Source organism: Xiphophorus couchianus, chromosome 8 (genome assembly GCF_001444195.1).
Source record: "Xiphophorus couchianus chromosome 8, X_couchianus-1.0, whole genome shotgun sequence".
In the NCBI taxonomy this organism is placed as follows: Eukaryota; Metazoa; Chordata; class Actinopteri; order Cyprinodontiformes; family Poeciliidae; genus Xiphophorus; species Xiphophorus couchianus.
In genome coordinates, this window is record NC_040235.1 from 10659700 (window position 1) to 10680450 (window position 20751).

General features: G+C 36.9%; 1 protein-coding gene across 4 annotated transcripts; it reads left to right on the forward strand.

The window, feature by feature from the left end:
- Positions 1 to 145: 145 nt before the first annotated feature.
- hook3 (hook microtubule-tethering protein 3) lies at positions 146 to 19986 on the forward strand. Of its 4 annotated transcripts, XM_028025406.1 has the most exons (26): positions 146 to 328; positions 4697 to 4782; positions 4902 to 4974; positions 5059 to 5109; positions 5207 to 5339; positions 5448 to 5515; positions 5624 to 5689; positions 6527 to 6610; positions 7066 to 7128; positions 8474 to 8637; positions 8726 to 8866; positions 9724 to 9811; positions 9920 to 10033; positions 10165 to 10275; positions 10388 to 10472; positions 10566 to 10635; positions 13127 to 13267; positions 13501 to 13588; positions 13806 to 13840; positions 13963 to 14045; positions 14404 to 14504; positions 14612 to 14716; positions 14810 to 14881; positions 15872 to 16008; positions 16161 to 16169; positions 17801 to 19986. In XM_028025406.1, exons 1-26 carry the CDS (start codon positions 272 to 274, stop codon positions 17814 to 17816), a joined length of 2241 nt encoding a protein of 746 aa, XP_027881207.1. In that variant the 5' UTR covers positions 146 to 271; the 3' UTR covers positions 17817 to 19986. The 4 variants fall into 4 exon arrangements, with proteins under 4 accessions (XP_027881207.1, XP_027881208.1, XP_027881209.1 ...); XM_028025407.1 differs by lacking the exon at positions 16161 to 16169; XM_028025408.1 differs by lacking the exon at positions 7066 to 7128.
- Positions 19987 to 20751: the final 765 nt, after the last annotated feature.

Below are 20751 nucleotides of genomic sequence, written 5' to 3' on the forward strand. Positions count from 1 at the left end.
GAGACACATATTACATACTCTATAATAATAGAAAAAAAAAAACCCCCAAAAAACAACCCCGCTCCCAAAAAAACCTAACAGTTCTGCCGACTTTGCCCGCCCACAGCGCCTCCGAAAGGCGCCGGCTTGGGCAAAGCAGCGAACCCGATCACTGGCCGACGGATTGGTGAGACACAGAAAAAGCAGCAGAGATCTCTGGAGTGTATGAAGCTCGCTGTTAAGTTCGGGCTCCCTTCGCCACGCAGACTCAGCCAGCCTACGTGAACTAACCATGAGTCCATCAGAGTCATTGGATCGAATGGAACTCTGCGAAAGTCTCCTGACATGGGTAAATAATTAAATCAGACTGGTTTTTACAATGACAGACAGCTCTCCGGCGCCGGGGCGATGCTAGCTAGCATAGAAGAGCTAGCGATAGCTCCTGGAGCTAACAGAGGAAACGTTAGCTGGCTAAAGGAAAATGACACTTTGGTTACGTATGCAGGCCAGCTGTTTGCTGTGTTTAGCCACCATCCACCATCGTGTGACCAGAATTTCGATTCCAGCACAAATCAAATATGCTGTTACTTAATGTTAGCTCAACTTTCTGGTTCTGAAATCTCAGCTGTATGTAAAAAACAGTAGATTCAGACAACATCGGTGTTAAATATTCTTTAGTTTAGCATTTCTTTGGCGAAGCCTCCCCTCCCCTTAATAGTTAAACGTGTCAGTTTTGAGGCTGAATTCCTGTCATTGTTGTCAATGTAGCATGACGCTCACTCGTTCTTCTTTATTCTTTCTACTGATCCAGCTGTCAGATACACGAAGCTTCCCTAGGCATTCATCTGTGCTCTCTAAAAATCTAGCCAAACTTGGAATTATAGATCTAAACTACAGGGCTGAAAAGCTGTCAGACCCCAAAGTCACATGGTTTCCTGTCGTTCATGTTTACATTGTTGGAGAAAATCTCCCAGCTCCCTTTAGTCAGAGATGTAATACTTCTGCTGTTGCTCACCCTGTTTGGTAAATTAGAAATGCAATGTTTGTTGTTGTACATTTGATCAGTGTTCTCAGAAAACATGTCAAAATTGCTCGTCACATGTTTACAGCTCAGGAAAGTGTATATATTTACATTACAGATTTAGATATCTCTTATTGTCCAGGTAAAAGAAATGTTTGAAATTTTCACCATTGAAACTGTGTTTTACTGATTATGAACCGATGAAGGGAAAACAGTTTGATTCTGAACTCTTTACTGACTGACTGGTACATGTCTGCTGTAAAACTATAGCATTTATTAAAGAACCTTTGTCTCCTTTTTATATGTTACGGTACTTGGAAAAAAAGTAGCATGTGTTAAGAATCAAGATTGCCAGTTCAGAACTATAAGAAAAGAAAAAAAAAATACAAAACATAAATTGGTATCAACCTGGAAGTGGTTGATTGGTGCATCTATTCTTTACAAAGATATTTATTTTCACTGCAAAAGTTCATCTGTTTACGCAACTTAGAACTTTCCAGTGTTATTTTTTTTATTTATTTAGACAACACTGATTATGGATTGTCAGATATGTCTTGTTATGGAAACTTGTCATAAGGAACATGTTGTCACACAAACCGCCTGCATGGGTCAGTAACCTGTGTAACAAAGACAGGCATGTGGCACTGATTGAAGAGCTTGATATATTCTTGCTTTGTTGTATCTGTATTGCTCAGCATTGTCTAGTGCGTCCTGCTGTCTGGATGCAAACTGAAGAACACATCTGATTACTGTCTGTTACTTAACCTGCAGTCTTTTGTTTTAATTCCCTTTCCTATGGTTGAACATTTCATTTTCCCAGCTGTTTCCACAAACCTGTAGGTGTGGATTTCCTCTTTGACCTCGCTTGACCCTTCAGTTTTGTGTTTACTTCAATTTGAACATTTGTAGGCTTAGTTTCAGTTTCAGCAGTCCATCGTAAACCTGCTGGATTTGGTATCCCTGTTTTTACTTGACCTGTGCTAGCTGTGGACGAGAATTTCCATTGTGAATTAGTTGATATAATTAAAGCCTCTTCTAGCTTTTTATTTGAGCCCGTTTATCCTGCAGTGCTGGGCAGTGTGCTTGAAGCAAACTGGATGTAATCTGAAGCAAGTGCGAATGTTGAGCCTTTTGAATGTTTCACATTACATGATGGTTAGGTTTCAGATTAATTAAACTGATTCAGCATATCGGTTTATGCTAATTTCAATGCATCTTTATTATATCACCAAGAGGACATTTAGTAAACAGTAAATTATAAACGGTAAACATTTACATTATGTCTTTTATGAGACTGACATCTGCTGCTTAGTTATCAGTGCACCACAAAGGCTGTCAGTAACAGATTGGGGTTATAGTGGATCCAGTACCAGAGAAATGTTCAGACAAACCATTGGAAAGTGTGTGTACTCCGGCTCTAACTGCACAGAAAGCTTAATAAAGCAACATGAGGCCCGATTCACAGATACACAATGTGTAAAGCAAGCCACCTGCATCGCTCTCTGCTACTTCTATACCATTGGTTCCACATGAGAATCAAATCGCTTAAATACTTTATCTGGTTGTGTACCAGTTCAGTAGATGTGAACTACTAGTTATGATCACTGTTTTTTAGTGTGTTAAACATAGGAAAACCGGTGAGTTTGTATGATTATTTTTTTTTTTTTTATTTTTTTTAAGCGGCTGGTTTCAAATTGTCTGAATATGTTTAACTGCAACAGCAGATGTTGCTCTGTTTTCCAATTTGCCGCTGAAGTTTCCAGGATTGTCAAACAGGTTATTCCCTATGTGAAAATGTTTTCATCCCTTTCGTCTCTCTGCATCCCATTAGTGTTTTAAGTGCCAGTTCATCCCATGTTTTCCTTCCTTCCTCATCTTTCCTGCAAAAGGAAATGATGCAGAGCAAATGTTGTAGCTCAAAACATTTAGAACAATGTTTCTTCCCACTGCCTACTTTATGGCTGCGCTTCAGTTCTCTCCCCAGAATGAATATGGAATTGAACATCATTTTGAGATGCACCGTTTTCCACTATTTACCATCTGTGATCTCAGTCAGCAATATCGGTTTCTCCTCATAGTACCTCAAACTGGAGAAAAGTGAGTAGCATAGACATTAGAGAAGATAATGTGTACGCTTAAATCAGCAGAGGTTCTTACTTTCAGTAGTTAGATAGATTGATGAAGGAAGTGTAACTGCATTTTTTTTAAAGTAAATGATGAGAAACTAAGAATTTTTTTTTTTTTTTACATACCCATAATAAATATGGAACATAAGCTCCCTCTAAGCATGAGAGTAGTTTTCAAGTGTTTTTCACCAAGTTTGCTGTCCTTTTGCTATTTTGCTTCTTAAATGATGCATTTAAAAAGTATATTCTGACATTAGAAGTTTAGTTAGTTACTACAGAGTGTTATAATACATCAAGTTTGAGATGATGCACAAAACTACGTTTACAAGCTGAGCTGAGGATTTACATGTATTATGAGGAAGAACGGGGAATCCAGTTTTTGCTTTGTTATAAGCAAAGGTTCTTTCAGCCATCTGAGCAGCAGTGTTCAGCAGCATGTGAATGGGGTTAGGGGTTCAGAAGTGGGTGACTGGCATTTCATTGACAGAGCTTTAACTATAGGGAAATATGACAGACTTTTTTTTTAATAGAAGAGTAAGTTCTATGCCTCATTTGAGATTTGGTAATCTAGCTCTTCAAGTACTCTGATGCCAGTTAGAGCTAGAAATTGAAATTCCAAAAACTGAAAAGACCCATTCATAAAAATGGATCCTGAAGCCAAAAAATGAAAATGAAATAAAACGGAGAAGCTAATGGATGTATGTTCTTGTATGTTTTATGTTCTTAGAGAGCTTAGAGCTGCTTCTTACATTTCCTCCCAGTATGGAAAAATGAGGCAACCTAACAATCAGACTTCAAGCCTCGTCTTTTTTCTTGCTGTTTGAATTCCAGCATTCCTGCCACAAGTTTCCCTCCTCCCATGTTTCATTGGCATCTACACTGAAGAATATAATATCCGTTACAGCTGCATACTTTCTGCCTGTACTAGCAGGAGAAAACTGCAACTGTGGGGAAAAGACAGTGATGACATGGCATGTGAGGTAGTGTGGACAGAAGAATAGGATCCGAAAATTATTGAGGTGATGGAACAGGAAGTAAGTGGTGAGGAGAAGCAAAGTGGACTTAGACAGTGCGTGTAAATACTCAGATTGTACTTTCAGTAAGTTCTTTCTGAAATATCTACTTCTACTGGCAAATAAACATCCGGTTTAGCTTGTGTTTCCTGGCACAAAAACATGTCTTTAAATTCTCTGACGACAGATATTTTCCACCTGTTTCCCTGCCACTGTTAGGAGCATAATACTCCGTGTTATACTGCAGATATTTTGAACACAATTCTGAAAATGTATGAAGATTTCCACCCAAATTCACAGTAATATTATCAGACCTGTAAACAATGCCGATGGTGTTTTATGAACCACTAGAGGGCACAATAAACTTTAAAAACAAGTTTAAATTCACAACCTTATTCTAAAACAAAAACTGTTTCATTCTCTTTTTAGTTTACATACTACAAAGTAATCAAAATGTTGACATTCCACTGTGTTAAACAGTAACATTGGTTAATCTGTTGGCAGCTTACCCTAAAAATGCATGTGTGTGTGTGTGTGTTTGCCTACTGCTTACACAGATCCAAACATTTGGGGTAGAAGCACCATGTAAGACAGTTGAAGATTTGACCAGTGGGGTGGTAATGGCCCAAGTCCTGCAGAAAATGTGAGTTTTTTTTTTTAAATTTATTTTTCCATTTATTTGTTTATTTCACTGTTATGTTTTTGTCTTGACACATTTATGCTGCCAAACACTAATATTTTCTTTGATTTTTTTTTTTTTAGAGATATATCATATTTTAATGATACTTGGATTACCAGAATCAAGCCAGACGCCGGGGACAACTGGAGGTTAAAGGTCAGCGCTGCCCTTTCTGAACAGTAAGTCTATGGAGTTGTATGGTAGTAATGAAGAAATTTAACCAAGTTTGTGTTTTTACAGGTCAGCAATCTAAAGAAAATCTTGAAAGGCATACTGGACTATTACCAGGAGGTAAGAACATGCAACTATGCAAGTTTTGATTTAGTCTCTCTCAGGTTTAGATGATTTTGTTATAGATAAAATAAATATTTGATGTTTTTCTTTTCAGGTCTTAGGTCAACACATCAATGATTTCACACTACCAGATGTAAATTTGATAGGAGAGCACTCTGATGCTGCAGAACTCGGGAGAATGTTACAACTCATTCTGGGCTGTGCCGTTAACTGCGAACAGAAACAAGGTGCTTATTTCACCCTCTGATAATAAAGCTGGTATAGATTATCAGCAGATGAACTGTGTCTATGCAGCACGGTCTGATTGATTTTGTTCACTGTTTTGCATTGTGTAGAATACATCCAGACCATAATGGTGATGGAGGAATCCGTACAGCATGTCGTCATGACCGCCATTCAGGAGGTGGACATTTTGTTCTGACATTTATGTTATTTTGACTCATCCTTTGTATTTTTAATTTATTGTAAACAATCAATGGGTGTTCCCCCCCCTCCCCACCCTCCCTTGCAGCTGATGAGTAAAGAGACTGCTGTCACCCCTGGAGGAAATGACTCGTATGTAGATCTGGACAGAGAGGTATGGACAGTTTTATTATTAACAAGATCAATTACATTTTGCTGGATGCCAGAAGAATGACAGCTTCTTTTATGAGGGACTGAGATCAGCAGTATATTAAGGGGTGTTGTCAGTTTTTAAGTCCAATCTGTTCTTTTCACATGATACAATCTATATTGTAAAATGGATCTGTGCCTTCTGGAGTGAACCTTCCTTACAACATGAGGGAACATGTTCTAATTGAATCATGGTCTTAAAAACGAAGATCTTTATCACATAGTGCCTTTTCAAGCTGTTATTTGACTTTTTAGTTTGCTTCTTTGACCTGATTAAAAGCACAGTATTTTAAGACTACATAAACATCTAAATGTGGAATTAATAGAAAAAAAAAATCGAATTATTCTTACAAATTGACATAATGTTGTTTATCCTAGTGTCTGAGCTAAAGAAGAAGTTTTTGTCTGTTTTCATGCCAGTGAGCAACAAATGGTCATGTCTTTAACACAATATAAATATCTGCTTTCAGCTGAGCTTATGTAAGGGGAGAATCATGCAGGTCTTAAACTGTCAAAAAGTTTATTTTAAACCTTTTGAAAGTCTTAAGTATAGTTACGTTATCAGGTCTTCCACTGATTATTTATTTTCGTTTTCATATATGACCTGCATATCTCCCAAAGACATTTCGTGACTCATTTTGGATTTTAGGCTTCTAAATCCAAAAGGGCTCAGATTATTGACAGATTATTTGAAAACCGTGTATATCTGAGAGGATTTTGATTGTGACCCAACCATCTGTCATCAGTTTAGTCAGACAAATCAGTGCAATTTTAATATGTTGTTTTTTCCCCCTGTTTTTAGCTTAAGAAGACGATTGAGGAGCTGAATGATGCTTTGGCAACCAAGGAAGAGATTGCTCAGCGGTGTCGCGAGCTTGACTTGCAGGTCATTTTAGAATGATATTAATAAAAAAAAAAAAACTATTATAACAATGCATTTTTTTAGCTACTTGAAGTCCAGACAACATTTATAAAATATTCAACACTGGGAGAACATTTCTCATGTTTTCTTATATATTTTGTAAATTATACACTGATTGTGTTATGCTTCCTAATTTAACAGATGTTATTCAGTTTCATATGAAAAAAGAATCTGCTCTCTTTTTTTTCTTTATTACTTTTTATTTCATGTCATTAAAACTGATAGGTTTGTTCCTCACAAGGAAAATTCATGGTGATATTTTTATTATTATAATTTTTTTTTTAGCCTCATTGTTGAAGTCTGATCTGGAAAACGTAAAAAAGCAGCTGTGGATCTAAAATTGTACTTGTTGTTCTTTGTCTTTAAGTAGTTTCCATTTCTTTTCTGTCTGTTTCAACATTTTGTGGCTTGTTTTAAAGGCCCTCCATGCCCAAGAGGAGCGTGATAGACTGAGGTTAGACTTTAATGAGCTAGAAGAGAGGGTAAATCCAAACTTCATTTTTTCTCTTGTCTACCTTCCATCCACACTGATTGCCGTGTTAAGTAGTCCTGCCGTTGTTTTCAGCCTGCTTGCACCAGATTTTCCTCCTCCAAACTGTGTGAGCACGTGCAAACGTTCACACGTTTGTGCACACATCTACACGTGGTGCTTTTGGAGCACACCGTCTAGAGCTGCAGTTTTGTCTGAGTGTGTCAGGTGGTGTCCTGCACTAATGATCCTGAGCGTTTTGCACCTCGGTGTGTTTCATCCTTTTTAGTAGCAGCAGTAGACAGCAAGAGAAAGTGGTTGAAACGAAAGGCCGGGGGAAAAAAACCCATTTACAGCAAGACCTTTTTTTTCCCCTTAAGACTTTCTGTTATTTTTTGTATCTTGGAACTTTTGACCTTTGTGAATCTCGAAATTTCATAGGGATTACGTTCTTCCAAAACTTTTTTCTTATTTTGAATATAGACATTTGTGTTATTTCTGGCTTTTTTCTATCCACCCACACCTTAGTTGGAGTATTTTCTTGTTGCGATCTTGGAATTTTCGCAGCAATGCATCTTGTCCTAGAGGTCATTATCATAAGCCATTTATGGGTGTATCTCAGTATATTAAAATATCATCGAGAAATGAACTTATTATAATAGATCATTAAAATAAGTTCACTTTGAGGTCTAATGAACTTAAAGTGAAACTATAATTTCACTAGACACACAGTGACATAGTTTATGCCGGTGGTTTAAAGTTTAGGAATCGTCAATGCCGGACGGTTTAAAGAAGATCAGTGACCATTTTCCTGTCGTTTCTGATGATCGTTGTGTGTAGCTCTGAGTTTTTTAAAGATTAAGTTGATCTTTGTCAAATATGAGAACTGAAAAATGATCAAAATGGCATGATGGGTAATTTTGCCTTTGACCATATCAAAATATTTTAATTTCTTTAAAACATATGGTGAGTTCTTGCTTTTGCTGTTTGAAAAGGACGACAGCCAGCTTCTGCTTTGCTTCATGTGGAGTTTGATTCCTTGGTTATCAAACTGAAAAGAAAACATGTCCCCATATACAACCCTCTCGCTGTGTTGGAATTTGTTTATTTGCCTCATTGATGTGTGTTTGGTGTGTACTTACCAGAGTAATATGTTGATGCAGTGATTGGGAAACTAATAGACTAAATTCTGTGAAACTAAAGTGTAATTTATGTATTTTAAGTATCTCAAGTTGCAAAACTTTAACTGCTTTTTTATGTCATTGCCTTGTTCACTTCTCTGGATTCCCTGCTTTTTCCTCCTTTCATCCCACACTTCCTGTTCTTTGCCTGCATCGTCAACACCTTCACCGTCTCAGGTAGCAGCTCTGCAAGAGGAGAAGAGCAGTCTGTTGGCAGAAAACCAGGTCCTGATGGAGAGACTTAACCAGTCTGACTCTATCGAGGACATAAACAGCCCTGCTGGACGTAGACATCTCCAGCTGCAGACACAGCTGGAGCAGTTACAAGAAGAAACCTTCCGGTGAGAGCTAGCTTCACAAATTAGTGACAGAATAGACTGAAGTTGATGTTTTCTTTACAGACGTGTTGATTTTTATACTTTCTGTTAGTCTGGAGGCGGCAAAAGACGACTACCGGATCCGTTGTGAGGAGCTTGAGAAAGAACTTCTAGATGTGAAGTCCCAGAATGAAGAACTCACGTCTTTGGCAGATGAAGCCCAATCTCTGAAGGACGAGATGGATGTGCTTAGGTAGGATTGGGAGGCACACGGAAGTTATCTTAGTGAAACAAACAAAACTTTTAATAATTGAAGAAAATCATCACAGTACAACCAAAACTTCATTGTAACTTATTAGAATGTTATGTGATTGACCAGCTAAAGTAGATTATAAGAGAAAACGTTTATTGTTTTCAGTTTCTTTCTTTCTTTTTTACAAATAAATATATAAACAGAGTGACGCATGGTTTGTATTTACCCCTTTTCTCACACACCATTAGTTTTCTCAAATGTACCTTTATTACAGAACAATGAATGCGTGGAAATATCTGTCTATAATTCTCATAAAAGCTGAACAGAAGTCGGCTTTCAAAAAGGAAGCTGAAAAGCTTTTTACGAGCGACATCCGTAAATCTGAAATGGTTAATTATTCTGTATTTTATATATTTCTCAACACTTTGTATGAACTGTGATTCATTTTATTGCTAGGTATGTTCAATCTTTCATCGGCTATATATCTACTGTGTGTTTTTGACCCCAGGAAGAGTAGCTGTATTTAAAGCCTTGCTAACGTGGATCCTAAAAGATAAATAATAAACTACTAAATACAATTCACGGCAACCAATTGCTCTGAAAGGTCAACTAGGTATAGCATACTATCCCACCTTTCTGTAATTTAATGCTGTCACTTAATGGGGAGGGAAAAGTTAGTCAAAAATGATTTATGGATTAGGTTTATAAGTTACATTTACAAGAATATTTTAAATGTTTAGTTTGCCTTGGTCGGTCTCATAAAATCTCAGTAAAACCACATTTATTTTTGTAACATGGAATGAGTATGAATACTTTGAGAAACTAAGTCAATAATTTAGGACTTTGTGTTTTCTTAGACATTCATCTGACAAGGTTTCCAAACTGGAGGGCACCGTGGAACACTACAAGAAAAAACTGGAGGACATGGGGCTACTCAGGAGACAGGTACAGTAACACATTGACAAATGTCTTTTATCACCTGCTTGTCGGCCTGAAAAGTTACCTGCAAAGCAGATGTGATAAATATGGCTTATATTGCTCTCTGTGCTCCAGATTAAGCTTCTGGAGGAGAAGAACACAGTGTTAATGCAGACTAATGTCAGCTTGGAGGAGGAGCTTCGAAAGGCCAATGCTGCCAAGGGCCAACTAGAGACCTACAAGAGACAGGTACCTGACCAGCTGGGATTTTACTGACAGAGAGCCTAGTCAAACTCGCTTGTATTTGCAGTCGTGGTGCTCTTGCAAGCTTTTAAGAAATTATGATGGGTGTTTTTGGGAACTCCCTCGTCTCTCCTCAGGTGGTCGAACTTCAGAACAGACTTTCAGAAGAGTCTAAAAAGGCAGACAAGATGGAGTTTGAGTACAAACGCCTCAAAGAGAAGGTGGACTCTCTACAAAAAGAAAAAGATGTATGTAATGTCTTTTGAATTTAGAGGGAAATGTAGCCCTCCAAAGTATATTTTCTGTTTGATGTAGTAATATATTCCCTATTCACACGTCTTTAACTCTGTCCCTAAATAGCGCATGAGAACAGAGAGAGACTCTCTTAAGGAAACTATTGAGGAACTCCACTGCGTTCAGGCTCAAGAGGGACAACTTACATCAAGTAGAGAAAACCTTTGTGATAAAATGTTAACAAACATAATCCATTATTCTACATTTGTTTTACAAAATTAACTGCTATTGTCTGTTTTATCAGGTTTGTTCCCACTAGGGGGCAATGAAAGCTCAGATTCCCTGGCTGCTGAGATCACCACTCCAGAAATCCGGTAAGTAAATTAGACTTTTTAGTTCCATGTTTTATTGTTTTGTCTGCAGTCTCTGGTCACTTTGTAGCAGTCAAGTGTTTCCTGACCCAACTTTAACTCTTCTGCTTTGGCCCACCATCCACTGTGCAGTCAAATCAGTCAATTATTTATATGTCAAACTATATTCAGGGCATTCTATTAAATTTAGAGAACCTGTTTGGTTCACCTGAGCGGTAACCATGTGCCCCTAGATAACAAAAAGCCTTTTTGCCTATTTTCAAAGAAATATTTTGGAAATATTTCTTTGACCTCACCTGTTGGAAATCCACAAACTTCGGGCTTGTTTATAGGAACAAATTGGCATTGTTAAAATGGGACTTGATTACCTCTCTGAGATTGAAAATGTGACAGCTCAACAGTATATAGATATATGTGACCCCTTTTTTAAAATTTTAGCACATGCACCTTTAAAGTTCTTGTCCCTGATGATGCGCACTAAAACTTCTTAGCCGCACTACTCGGACCATTATAAAGTCATCCGAGTAATACTAAAAGGCTTTCTTTATGACTATTGTTAAATATTTTTTAGAAATTAAAGTTTTAAATGAAATCTTTTCAATTTTAGGTCTTTAATAGGGCATGAGTAGGCCAATATTTCCCACACAGAATTTTAACCTCTTTTCCAACATGATGAGGTCCATTGACTTACATGGACAGCTAAGGGGTTTTAAATTACCTTCAGTTAGCTCTGAAAGTTCTACATTATTCATTGCTTTTTTCATACTTCATTCATTCTGTCTGCTGCTGTTCTGGCTAAGGCGTTATTAGACTTCTGTGTGAATCTTCCAGAGGCCCTCAGCTGTTCAGTCGGTGTTCTGACTTGTCAGAGCTGTTTTGGCAGCAAAACTATCTAATTATTATCAGGTAGCAGGTAGTTAATAGTTGCTTAACAGAATCATCTGCAGAACTGTATGTGTTTCACCTCATCCTCAACTAGCATTTTCTTCTGTTACAGTTTCTTATTTCTTTTTAATGAGATAGTTCGCTTTAAAGCTTTGTGCAACAACTTTGTACAAGTTGCATCAGCTCGCTAACAGCTTTCCGAGGGAGGTTCTTACTGTGCCTGAGTTTATGTTCTGTAGTTTTTTACACCACTTATGAACCTAAAACAATTGGCCATTATGCAGAAAATCCTGAAATTCAAATCTTTGAAAAGCTGCTTAACCCAAATTCAGACAACTCTAGCAATTAGACAAAATCTACTGAAAGGAGAATTCTCTGAGGATATCTCATCTTGGAGTCTTCCAAAATGGAAAAAGATTCCTCTGTTGAGATTTTTCATTAAGTATATGTTGAGAATCATTTTAAATGTCTGCAGTTTAGGTGATATAAATGTATTTTTTAATGTGAGTTCATTAAAACATATATACCAAAGATGGACTGATCAGCTTTGACCTGCTGATTCTCATTAGTTATTAGAACAGGATTGCAAATGTGTTTTTAGCAGTCCTGCTGTGAGCTATTAATACTTTAGGAGCAGAGTTGACGTCACGTTGTGTGCATGAAAAGGCAATTTATGTTTTAAACTCTTAAGCATCTTATGTTAGCCGTTTTCACAGTAAACATCAGTGTCTGTGTGTATTCCCTGGTGAATGTAGACCCTCACCATCCAGTATGTTCCAGAGATTAAAAGCTCAAAAGAGATCAAATAGAATAACTTTGTTGAACTGTGTTCTTCTGTCCTCTTATCTGCTGTAAGTCTCTTCCTTATGCTGCATGAGTTATGCATAAACAGGTCCTGAAATGTTGTAGAAAAGGTGTTTTCCTTTTTACCTGGATTTTAAAACCTTCTGTGTTTTTTCTGACTACATTGCTAAACATCTCGCCCATACTGAAAAGGTGTTCTTATTTTCTTGACTCTTGTTTTCAGTTGGTCATTTTACAGTTTCTGCAGAGTTTGTCCAAATCAAAGCCAAGTTTACTTCATAATCTTTTAACCAAACGACCAAGCACATTGACTACTCTTGCAAACTTCTTTACATTCACCATATTGATACACTCCATCACTTTTGAATTTGGTTGTTTTTGTTTCTATATGTATCCCTAATTTAGTGACCTAAATCAGTGGTTCCCAGAGGTTTTTGGACCCCCCCTATGGATAACAATAAAATCCCCCCCCCAAAAAGAAAAAATAATAATAAATCAACTTGGCACACACATCGTTCAACCAGATATAGACCTATACACACATTTTGTTTTCAAATTCCACTGAAGTTTATTTCACACTTCAGGTTGCAACAAAACACACTACAAACCATCTTTACAGTGAAACACTTTTGTGTAACTTTTTTTTTCATTCATCCATACGTCTTCCCCCACCCCCTGCAATGGCACTGCGCCCCCCTTAGGGGGCGTGCCCCACACTTTGGGAACCACTGCCCTAAGTTAATTAGAGATTACTGATAATAATTTTGATTCTGACCTAATTGGTCCTTGCGGTGCATTTCCACAGGGAACATCTGATTCGCCTTCAGCATGAAAACAAAATGCTGAAGCTGGCCCAGGAGGGATCGGACAACGAGAAGATTGCTTTGTTGCAGAGCCTGCTGGAAGATGCCAACAGAAGAAAAAGTGAACTGGAGACAGAAAACAGGTTTGTGCAGAAAACTGTCCAAAAAACAACCCTAATTTGTTTCCCACGGTTTAAAGTTTAAATTCAAGATGGAATAGGCATCAATTTTCTCTCATTTTGATCTGTTGATCTCATGAGACCTGTATATTTTGTAAGACCTGTAATATTTTATATACTGCTGTGTAGTTTTCAGTATTCTCATTGCAGTGTTAAAAACATTGTTGTCATATTAGTTTACATTTATTTTCATTTAGATTAATCAATCAGCGGTTGATGGAGGAGCAGAGTCAGGTGGAAGAGCTCCAAAAGACGGTGCAGGAACAGGGTTCAAAAGCAGATGATGTAAGTGAGCTGAATGCTCTTTTATGTTTTTATTTTGACTTTTACATAGGAGGGCTTTAAACTGATGATAAATGCCACATATCTCTAACTTTTAAGTCCTAATAAAAATAAAAGTTTTAAAACATTGTGCATGTCAGTTCAAATGTATGACTGTTTATTTATGATTGAATTAATTCTGTTTCTGTTGTAAAACATTTTTCATTTGTTTCTGTTTCAGTCATCAGTTCTGAAGAAGAAATATGATGAACATGTGTAAGTTACATTTAAATAAAGCAGTCATATATAATTCAGATTGTTTTAAAGGCTTACTACAAACCATCTGACCTAATTTGGCCAAAATCTCACTTTTTATGATTTTTTTTTTTTTGTTTTAGGGAGAAGTTACAAGAAGTGAACAATGAGTTACTGAAGAAAAATGCTATCATCGATGAAATGGAGCCTAAATACAATGCCAGCTGTGAGTTTGGTCTAACTGCTGAAATGTTTGAAGCTTTATTTTCGCTTTCATTTCCCTGCCAAGGCAAGAGCTGTGGAGGAGGAATGTGATCACTGCCGTTTGTCAGCAGAAATACAAAAAAAAAAAAAATCGCCACAAAGCAAAATTTCATAAAACTTTGGAAAACTGTAGCATTAGCAGAAACAAAGATCTGCAGCTCAGATTGGGATCTTTTTTTTTATTACAATCCAAAATACAGCACTGTCTGCCTTGGTAGACGTGTCTTCCAGCAGCTCACCCTGGCGTCTTTATGTGCTTATGTAGAACTGTATTACTTTATGCGGGATATGTAGAAAACTTAAAGATATTTTCATACTAGCCCAACGAGTGGATGAGCTTGAAGAAGCTCTGAAGAAAAAAGATGAAGAGATGAAACAGATGGAGGAGAGATACAAGAAATATCTTGAAAAAGCAAAAAGTGTGAGTGAAGTTTCAGTAAAAAACGTCTTTATATTTCTATATTTACACACATCAAGCATCTGTGATTGGACGCATCCAGACACGGGTTCTGAATTTTACTTTTGCAGGTTATTCGGACGCTGGACCCAAAACAGAACCAAGGCTCCGGTCCGGAGGTTCAGGCCCTGAAAAACCAGCTCCAGGAGAAGGAGAGGATGTTGCTCTCACTGGAGGTAAATGAGCCCACACTTAAGGGTTACATAAACATTATTTATTCAATAACTTTATTAAATGTAACTTTAATGTTTTGTGCTTATTTTAAACAGAAAGAAATGGACAAGACAAAAAGCCAGCGAGATCACGAGGAGAAACTGATTGTTTCAGCCTGGTACAACATGGTAAGAGATGAAGTCAAGTTTATTTGTGTACCACTTTTCAGCAACAAGGCAGTTCAAAGGGCTTTACATCATAAAACATGATGTAGGTCATCAATTATGAAACAAGCAATAAACATTACATTTTGTCTAACGCCATCATCACAATCATCAAGCAAATATACATCAAATATGTTGATCAATGTTCCAGTTACTATAAATCAAAGGCGACTATAAACAGGTGGGTTTTTAGCTTTGATTTTAAAGAAGTCAGGATTTCAGCTGTTTTCAACAGTTTTCTTGAAGATCATTATTTTTTTATGTTGTGTTATTCACAGTCCTTCATTTTTAAAAATAATTTAATGAAAAGTAACAGTAGAGGGCAGCAAAACTGCTTTAGAAACACTATAGAAACAGGTGAGCTCTGGTGTGAGAGCATGTGCTTCTTTTAAGGGAAGTATCCTGTCTGCTCTATATCTGCATCAACATTTATATGTTGCTATAACACATTATTAAATTAGCTGCATTATTCTATGAAAACTACTGTAAGTTGCTGTTTCCTGTGTGTTGATTACATTTTTCACACTTTGTCATGTTACTACCACAACCTTCAATGTAATTTTGTAGGAATTTAATATGCCTTCGTTTACTCACTCTTTGTAAAATAGCTGAAGCTCTGATTAGGATATTGACTGGACTATTGTAACACATAATAATGTAATAGAATCGATCCCATCATCACTCTAGCTGAATGGGGCTCTCTCTCATGCTTTTGCAGCTTCTAACAAGTATTCTTTCTTGAATTTACCTTCAACTCTAAATGACTAACCTGCACGAAGCTGACCCCATTTTTACATTTAGGATGGTGCATTAAGCATGATGTAGCGTTTTGTATGTAGGTGCCAATATAATGCAATTGAAGATTGTTCTTGTAACATGCCAAAATGTGCGTCAACCTCAAATAGCACAGTTTGGTACTCCCAGAATTAGGTCTTCTTCTTTGTGTCCTACCAGGGCATGTCTCTGCAGAAGAAGGCGGCTGAAGACCGACTTGCCAACACCGGCTCTGGTCAGTCCTTCCTGGCCAGACAGAGACAAGCCACCAGCACACGTCGCTCCTACCCAGGCCACGTCCAGCCAGCTACCGCAAGGTAGATGGCCCCAGGGCACTAAAAGATAGCTGCTTTTTAAATTCTCTGAACTTGCTTTTAACTGGCAAACCTGCTTTGAGGCACAACATTTTCATTTATCTCTAATGGATTCTGCCTTTGATTTTCTGTTTTTTTTTTTTCTTCTCAATCAGATCCATGAGGTAAAGATTCAGGGCAAGGAGGCCCAAATCTTGCACCCTTTTTTTTTTTCTTCCTGCCAAATCCTATTTTAACCTTGACTCCCATCCAGTGATGCAAGACTTCTACCTTATTTGAACCCCAGCATATTTTTTTTATATTGACTAATCACTCCAAACGCCCTTCCATCTGACCTCTTGTTGAACTTGTTCTGTGTGACAAACTTTACCACTCAGCTAATCTGGACCGAGGCGCTCAGAAGACTTGCATCTTTATGAGACGTTATTATCTGTTTTTGATGAGGAACAGCTCTACCTTTTCATGCAGTATTTATGCACTTCTCTACCTGTGACATTCACTTTTATAGGAGAATGACTGTCCTGCTTAAGGTTTACCTGGCAGCAAGGTCTAATGTTTAAATTTTATTTTATATATCTTTTTACAGTTGGTCTTAATTAACTGATTCATAGGAAGATTTATGTTGTTGACTTTATTTTTCCTGTAAATGTCTGAATAAGGTGATAATGGTTTTTAGATTAACTAGGCTACAGTTGGGAAAACGAAAGCAATAATTGGGAATATTTCTCTTTTTTTTTTTTCAAAAAAGGGGTTTGAAGTTGCTTCAGAAGGTGCAATTCATAATTAGCTACAGTGCTGGTCAGACGTTTTATCGTCAACAAGAATTCATTTCATTTTTAGCTCCTAGTTTGTTTGGAATGTTTCTTCTTTTTTTGCAAGGAGTATTTAAAAAGCAAAAAAAACGCAAGTAATGTTTTCAACAGGAGTGTACAGCTTTGAATATTTTGTCCTATTTATATCAGGATCAAATATATTTGGATATATTTGAGTATTGGGAAAATTGCAGTGGTATTAACTGACATTTTTCATGAAGCTTTTCCTTCTTCATTACACAATGCCCCCACTATACATGAGCGTCAGGATTTCAGCTGCTACCAATGTGGTTTAAATGTGTCATAGGAGTTTGACTGCTTTCAGTTCTCCAAATATACAATTAATAGATATGCCAGACATTTGGAATATAGTAAACTACTAAATATTGCAGTTTTTTTTACAGCTACAATGTTGCACACATGTATTGTGGTAATGATTGCAATTCCCCTGTCTCTCATCATCCCAACAATGAACACATGCAAACTTCTGACCTGCACTGTAGGTTGTTAAATGTTTCTGTGTGTTAGGATTTTGGTTAGCTTGTTTAGTAAATAACAGGATTCTGGAGCGAAACCACTGGATCTGGTTTTTAGCTTTACCAGCATGTTCTAGTTTGTGTGCCATAGATTTTTACTGTCTGTTCCTCTCAACAAACCATTTTGTAGGACTTTCCTCCAAGATAAAATAATTCACAGGCTTTTATCCATGCCATTGTTTAAGAGTTTGAATCACGTTGTTATGGGGAAAACTCTTAAGTATTCAGAATTGAAGAAGATGATCTGTGTTTCCATATATGAATTTTAGATACTCCTTTAGCAGGAGTTGCACAAATTTTTTACATCAGATTCCTTTTCCATTCTCTCTTTGACCCAAATATTTCATGACAGGTCTTCTATTAACTTTAATTTTAAACTGACACGGTGCTTTTATGCTAACCAGCTCTCCCATCTGACCATAACATCTCTCTCTCCTCCTCCTACAGCAATATCACTGCATGACTGGTATGCCAGTGAGCTACTCCTAGCCTTGTGCGGCCGGGCCCGGCCTTGTCCCCCTGTGGCCTGCCCTGACCCCGGGCCAGGCTAGGCTGAGGCACCTGATGCATGAACCTGCCTGCCTACTGTTTGCATGACCCCTCTGTGTTATTTCAAGCCTTCAAAATAACCCGTCCCTCTATCGGCTGCAGCAGCATGAGCACTAACAACCCTTCCGCATTGTTATGCAGCATAATCTCCAGGCAAGTCTGATGAGGGATTTGGGATCTGAAAAGAAACATTCTCCGATTAATTCCCTTTTCCACCTTCCATGCCAATAGTCTGATGTTAATGTCCCTGTCCTCCTTCCTTCATACCTTCTAACTCCACTGTTACACCTGATGGACACATCCACTAGTGCTTTCACATGCAGCAAGTCTGTTACAATGCAGTGTGTGTTTCAAACATCCCAGAAGGGATCAGAGTACACCAGTATTTCCTCTCCATCAACCTGTTTAGTATTTATGAAAGATCTTGTCTTCGGCTGCCTGTGTCAGAATACCTCAGTGACATATTTCCACAGATCCATTTCAGTCTACATGACTGAGAGGATTAATGTGTTATTTAAGAGGTACAGCCTGCAAATTGGTCTTATTTAGAGTTTTCCTTTAAACTGTTGCATCACGTCTGACCTCTTATTTGTTGGATTGGATCTTAAAGATGTTTTTTTTAATTATTTTAATTTAATCCAGGTGTTGATTACGGCAAGTTTTGAACAACGCAAAATGTTTTGGGGGCTTTCCTCTGTTGCCTTGTTTTTATGAGCTGAGGATGGTAAATAATGTGTGCTATATTAACAGTCTTGTTGCAGATTAGTTTTTATTAGAGTTAAAAGTCCTCATTAAGCCTAATCTTGCCTCTTTCCAGCCCTTTTTCCACATTGGAATTTCTTTTTCATCTTATTTAATTTATTTTTTGAGTGTAGGCCATAATTTTAGAAATGATTGTAATTATACCAAAAATCTTATCTCTTTTTAATTTTTTTTTTTTTAATGATTCATAATTTAAAATTACAATATTAGATTAAAAGTGCATTTGCATTGGCAAGCCAATGGGCAGTCTGTTCACTTTAGGGCCTAAAGCGACCCTCATGTTTAGGCTGAGTAGTAATCAGTGAAATGATGTGGAAAAGGCAGAAAAAGGTTGCATTAATTATAACTTCCTTTAAGGAAAACGTCAAACCAGCAAAAGTAGAAGAACCTTCCTTTCATGTCTGGTTTTCAGTATTATCAGAGCTAAAAGACTTGCAGTATCAAAATATCTTGGCATTTTGTGATCATGGAATAAAATGCAGTTCATTCACTTTACAGCAAATTTAGATGTTTCTGTCAGCTATGTATGTATGTTTTCCAGTTTTGTTTTAGTAAATGTTTTATTTAACTTTTATTTTCCAGACTTCATTAAAAATCTTATCCAGAATATGACAGTATGGACAAGTTGCAAGTGTTAAACCCTAAAAGTAAGAGATGGTTTAATCCTCCAATTGAGTGCCTTTTGTTTATGATACTATCAAAAGGTTTTTAGGTTTGGATTCAATAAGTTACAAGATTTATTGAGTATTTACGGCAAAAAAAGAAACTCAGTTTGTCTTTATCTTGACAATAACTTAACTTTAAGTTTGGCTTAATGAGAGCTTTTCTCCCCAACGTTTTACTCATACTTCTTCTATTGTTTAATCTTAGGATAAAATGCATTGCATTTTATCCTAACGGCTTATTTATTATTTTTTGCTTGTACAGCAGTGTTACATTTTTTTTAATTAGTAGTATTATTATATTACCATTTATACTGTTACAATGGATGTAATTGAGATCAAAATACTGTTAAATAACATATGCAACTAAAGGAGAAGGTTTCTAGTATTAAAGCATTTGTCTCCAAGTATAAACTGGAGGGGTGAAAGCTACGGTTCTTGTACCGACAGTGTTTACAGGGGAAAAAATTCCTTTTTATTTTAAACACTGCGCAAATAAATTTGCACTTGTATTTGAGTATGATGCTTTTCTCTTGAACAAAAGAAACAAAACCACATTTTAATTCTCACATCAGAAAGATTTGCAGCACTCATACAAATGACCTTTTAAGTTTATGAACGATGGACGTGAGATTGGTATGATGGTAGCAAAAATGATCATCAAATAAAACTATTTTTCAAAAACAGTGTTGAAATAACATGGATGACTAAAGTTTCCAGGATTTTATATATATATATATATATATATATATATATATATATATATATAAATCATATTTTTGTAAATTATGCAACATTAACCATTTTTCTGTTTGTACTTCAAGTAATGTTACACAGACCTCTTTTAACCGTCCATCCTCAGAACATGGTTTGTATATATTGCAAACGCATCCACATTGTGGTTGACCTGTTGACATTTATGTGAGGGATTTGGACAAACCTGCATTAAGAACACTCATCTAAAAAGGAAAAAAAGAAAAGCAGGCTTTCTGGTTTCCTCCTTACATCCCTATCAAACCACCCACTGTAATTTTGCCTTTGCATACCTCCATTACTTGATTACAGGTGGGGCCGATTTGTGGTCTTTTTCAATGGACATTTCTTGGCAATAAAGAAGGGGTTAAAAACCTGGTCTGCTGCTCTAACTAAAACATTGAAACTCCTCAGTGTTCAAAGAACAAATATTTTACATAAACATGCTGAAACCCATTGAAAACTATCGTGTATTTTTACATGCCTCGTATTCCCTAGAGTTCTTTTAATTTGGCTGATAATATCACTAAGGCTCTGTCAAATGAATTAGAAAGCTGAAATGAACAACAAGGGGCCTTGTCTGGTTATTGTTCCATGAATCCCAAAGTAGCAAATAATGTCCTATTTGCCAATATTTTATATTGCTTGTATAGAAAGACAAATTGTACATAA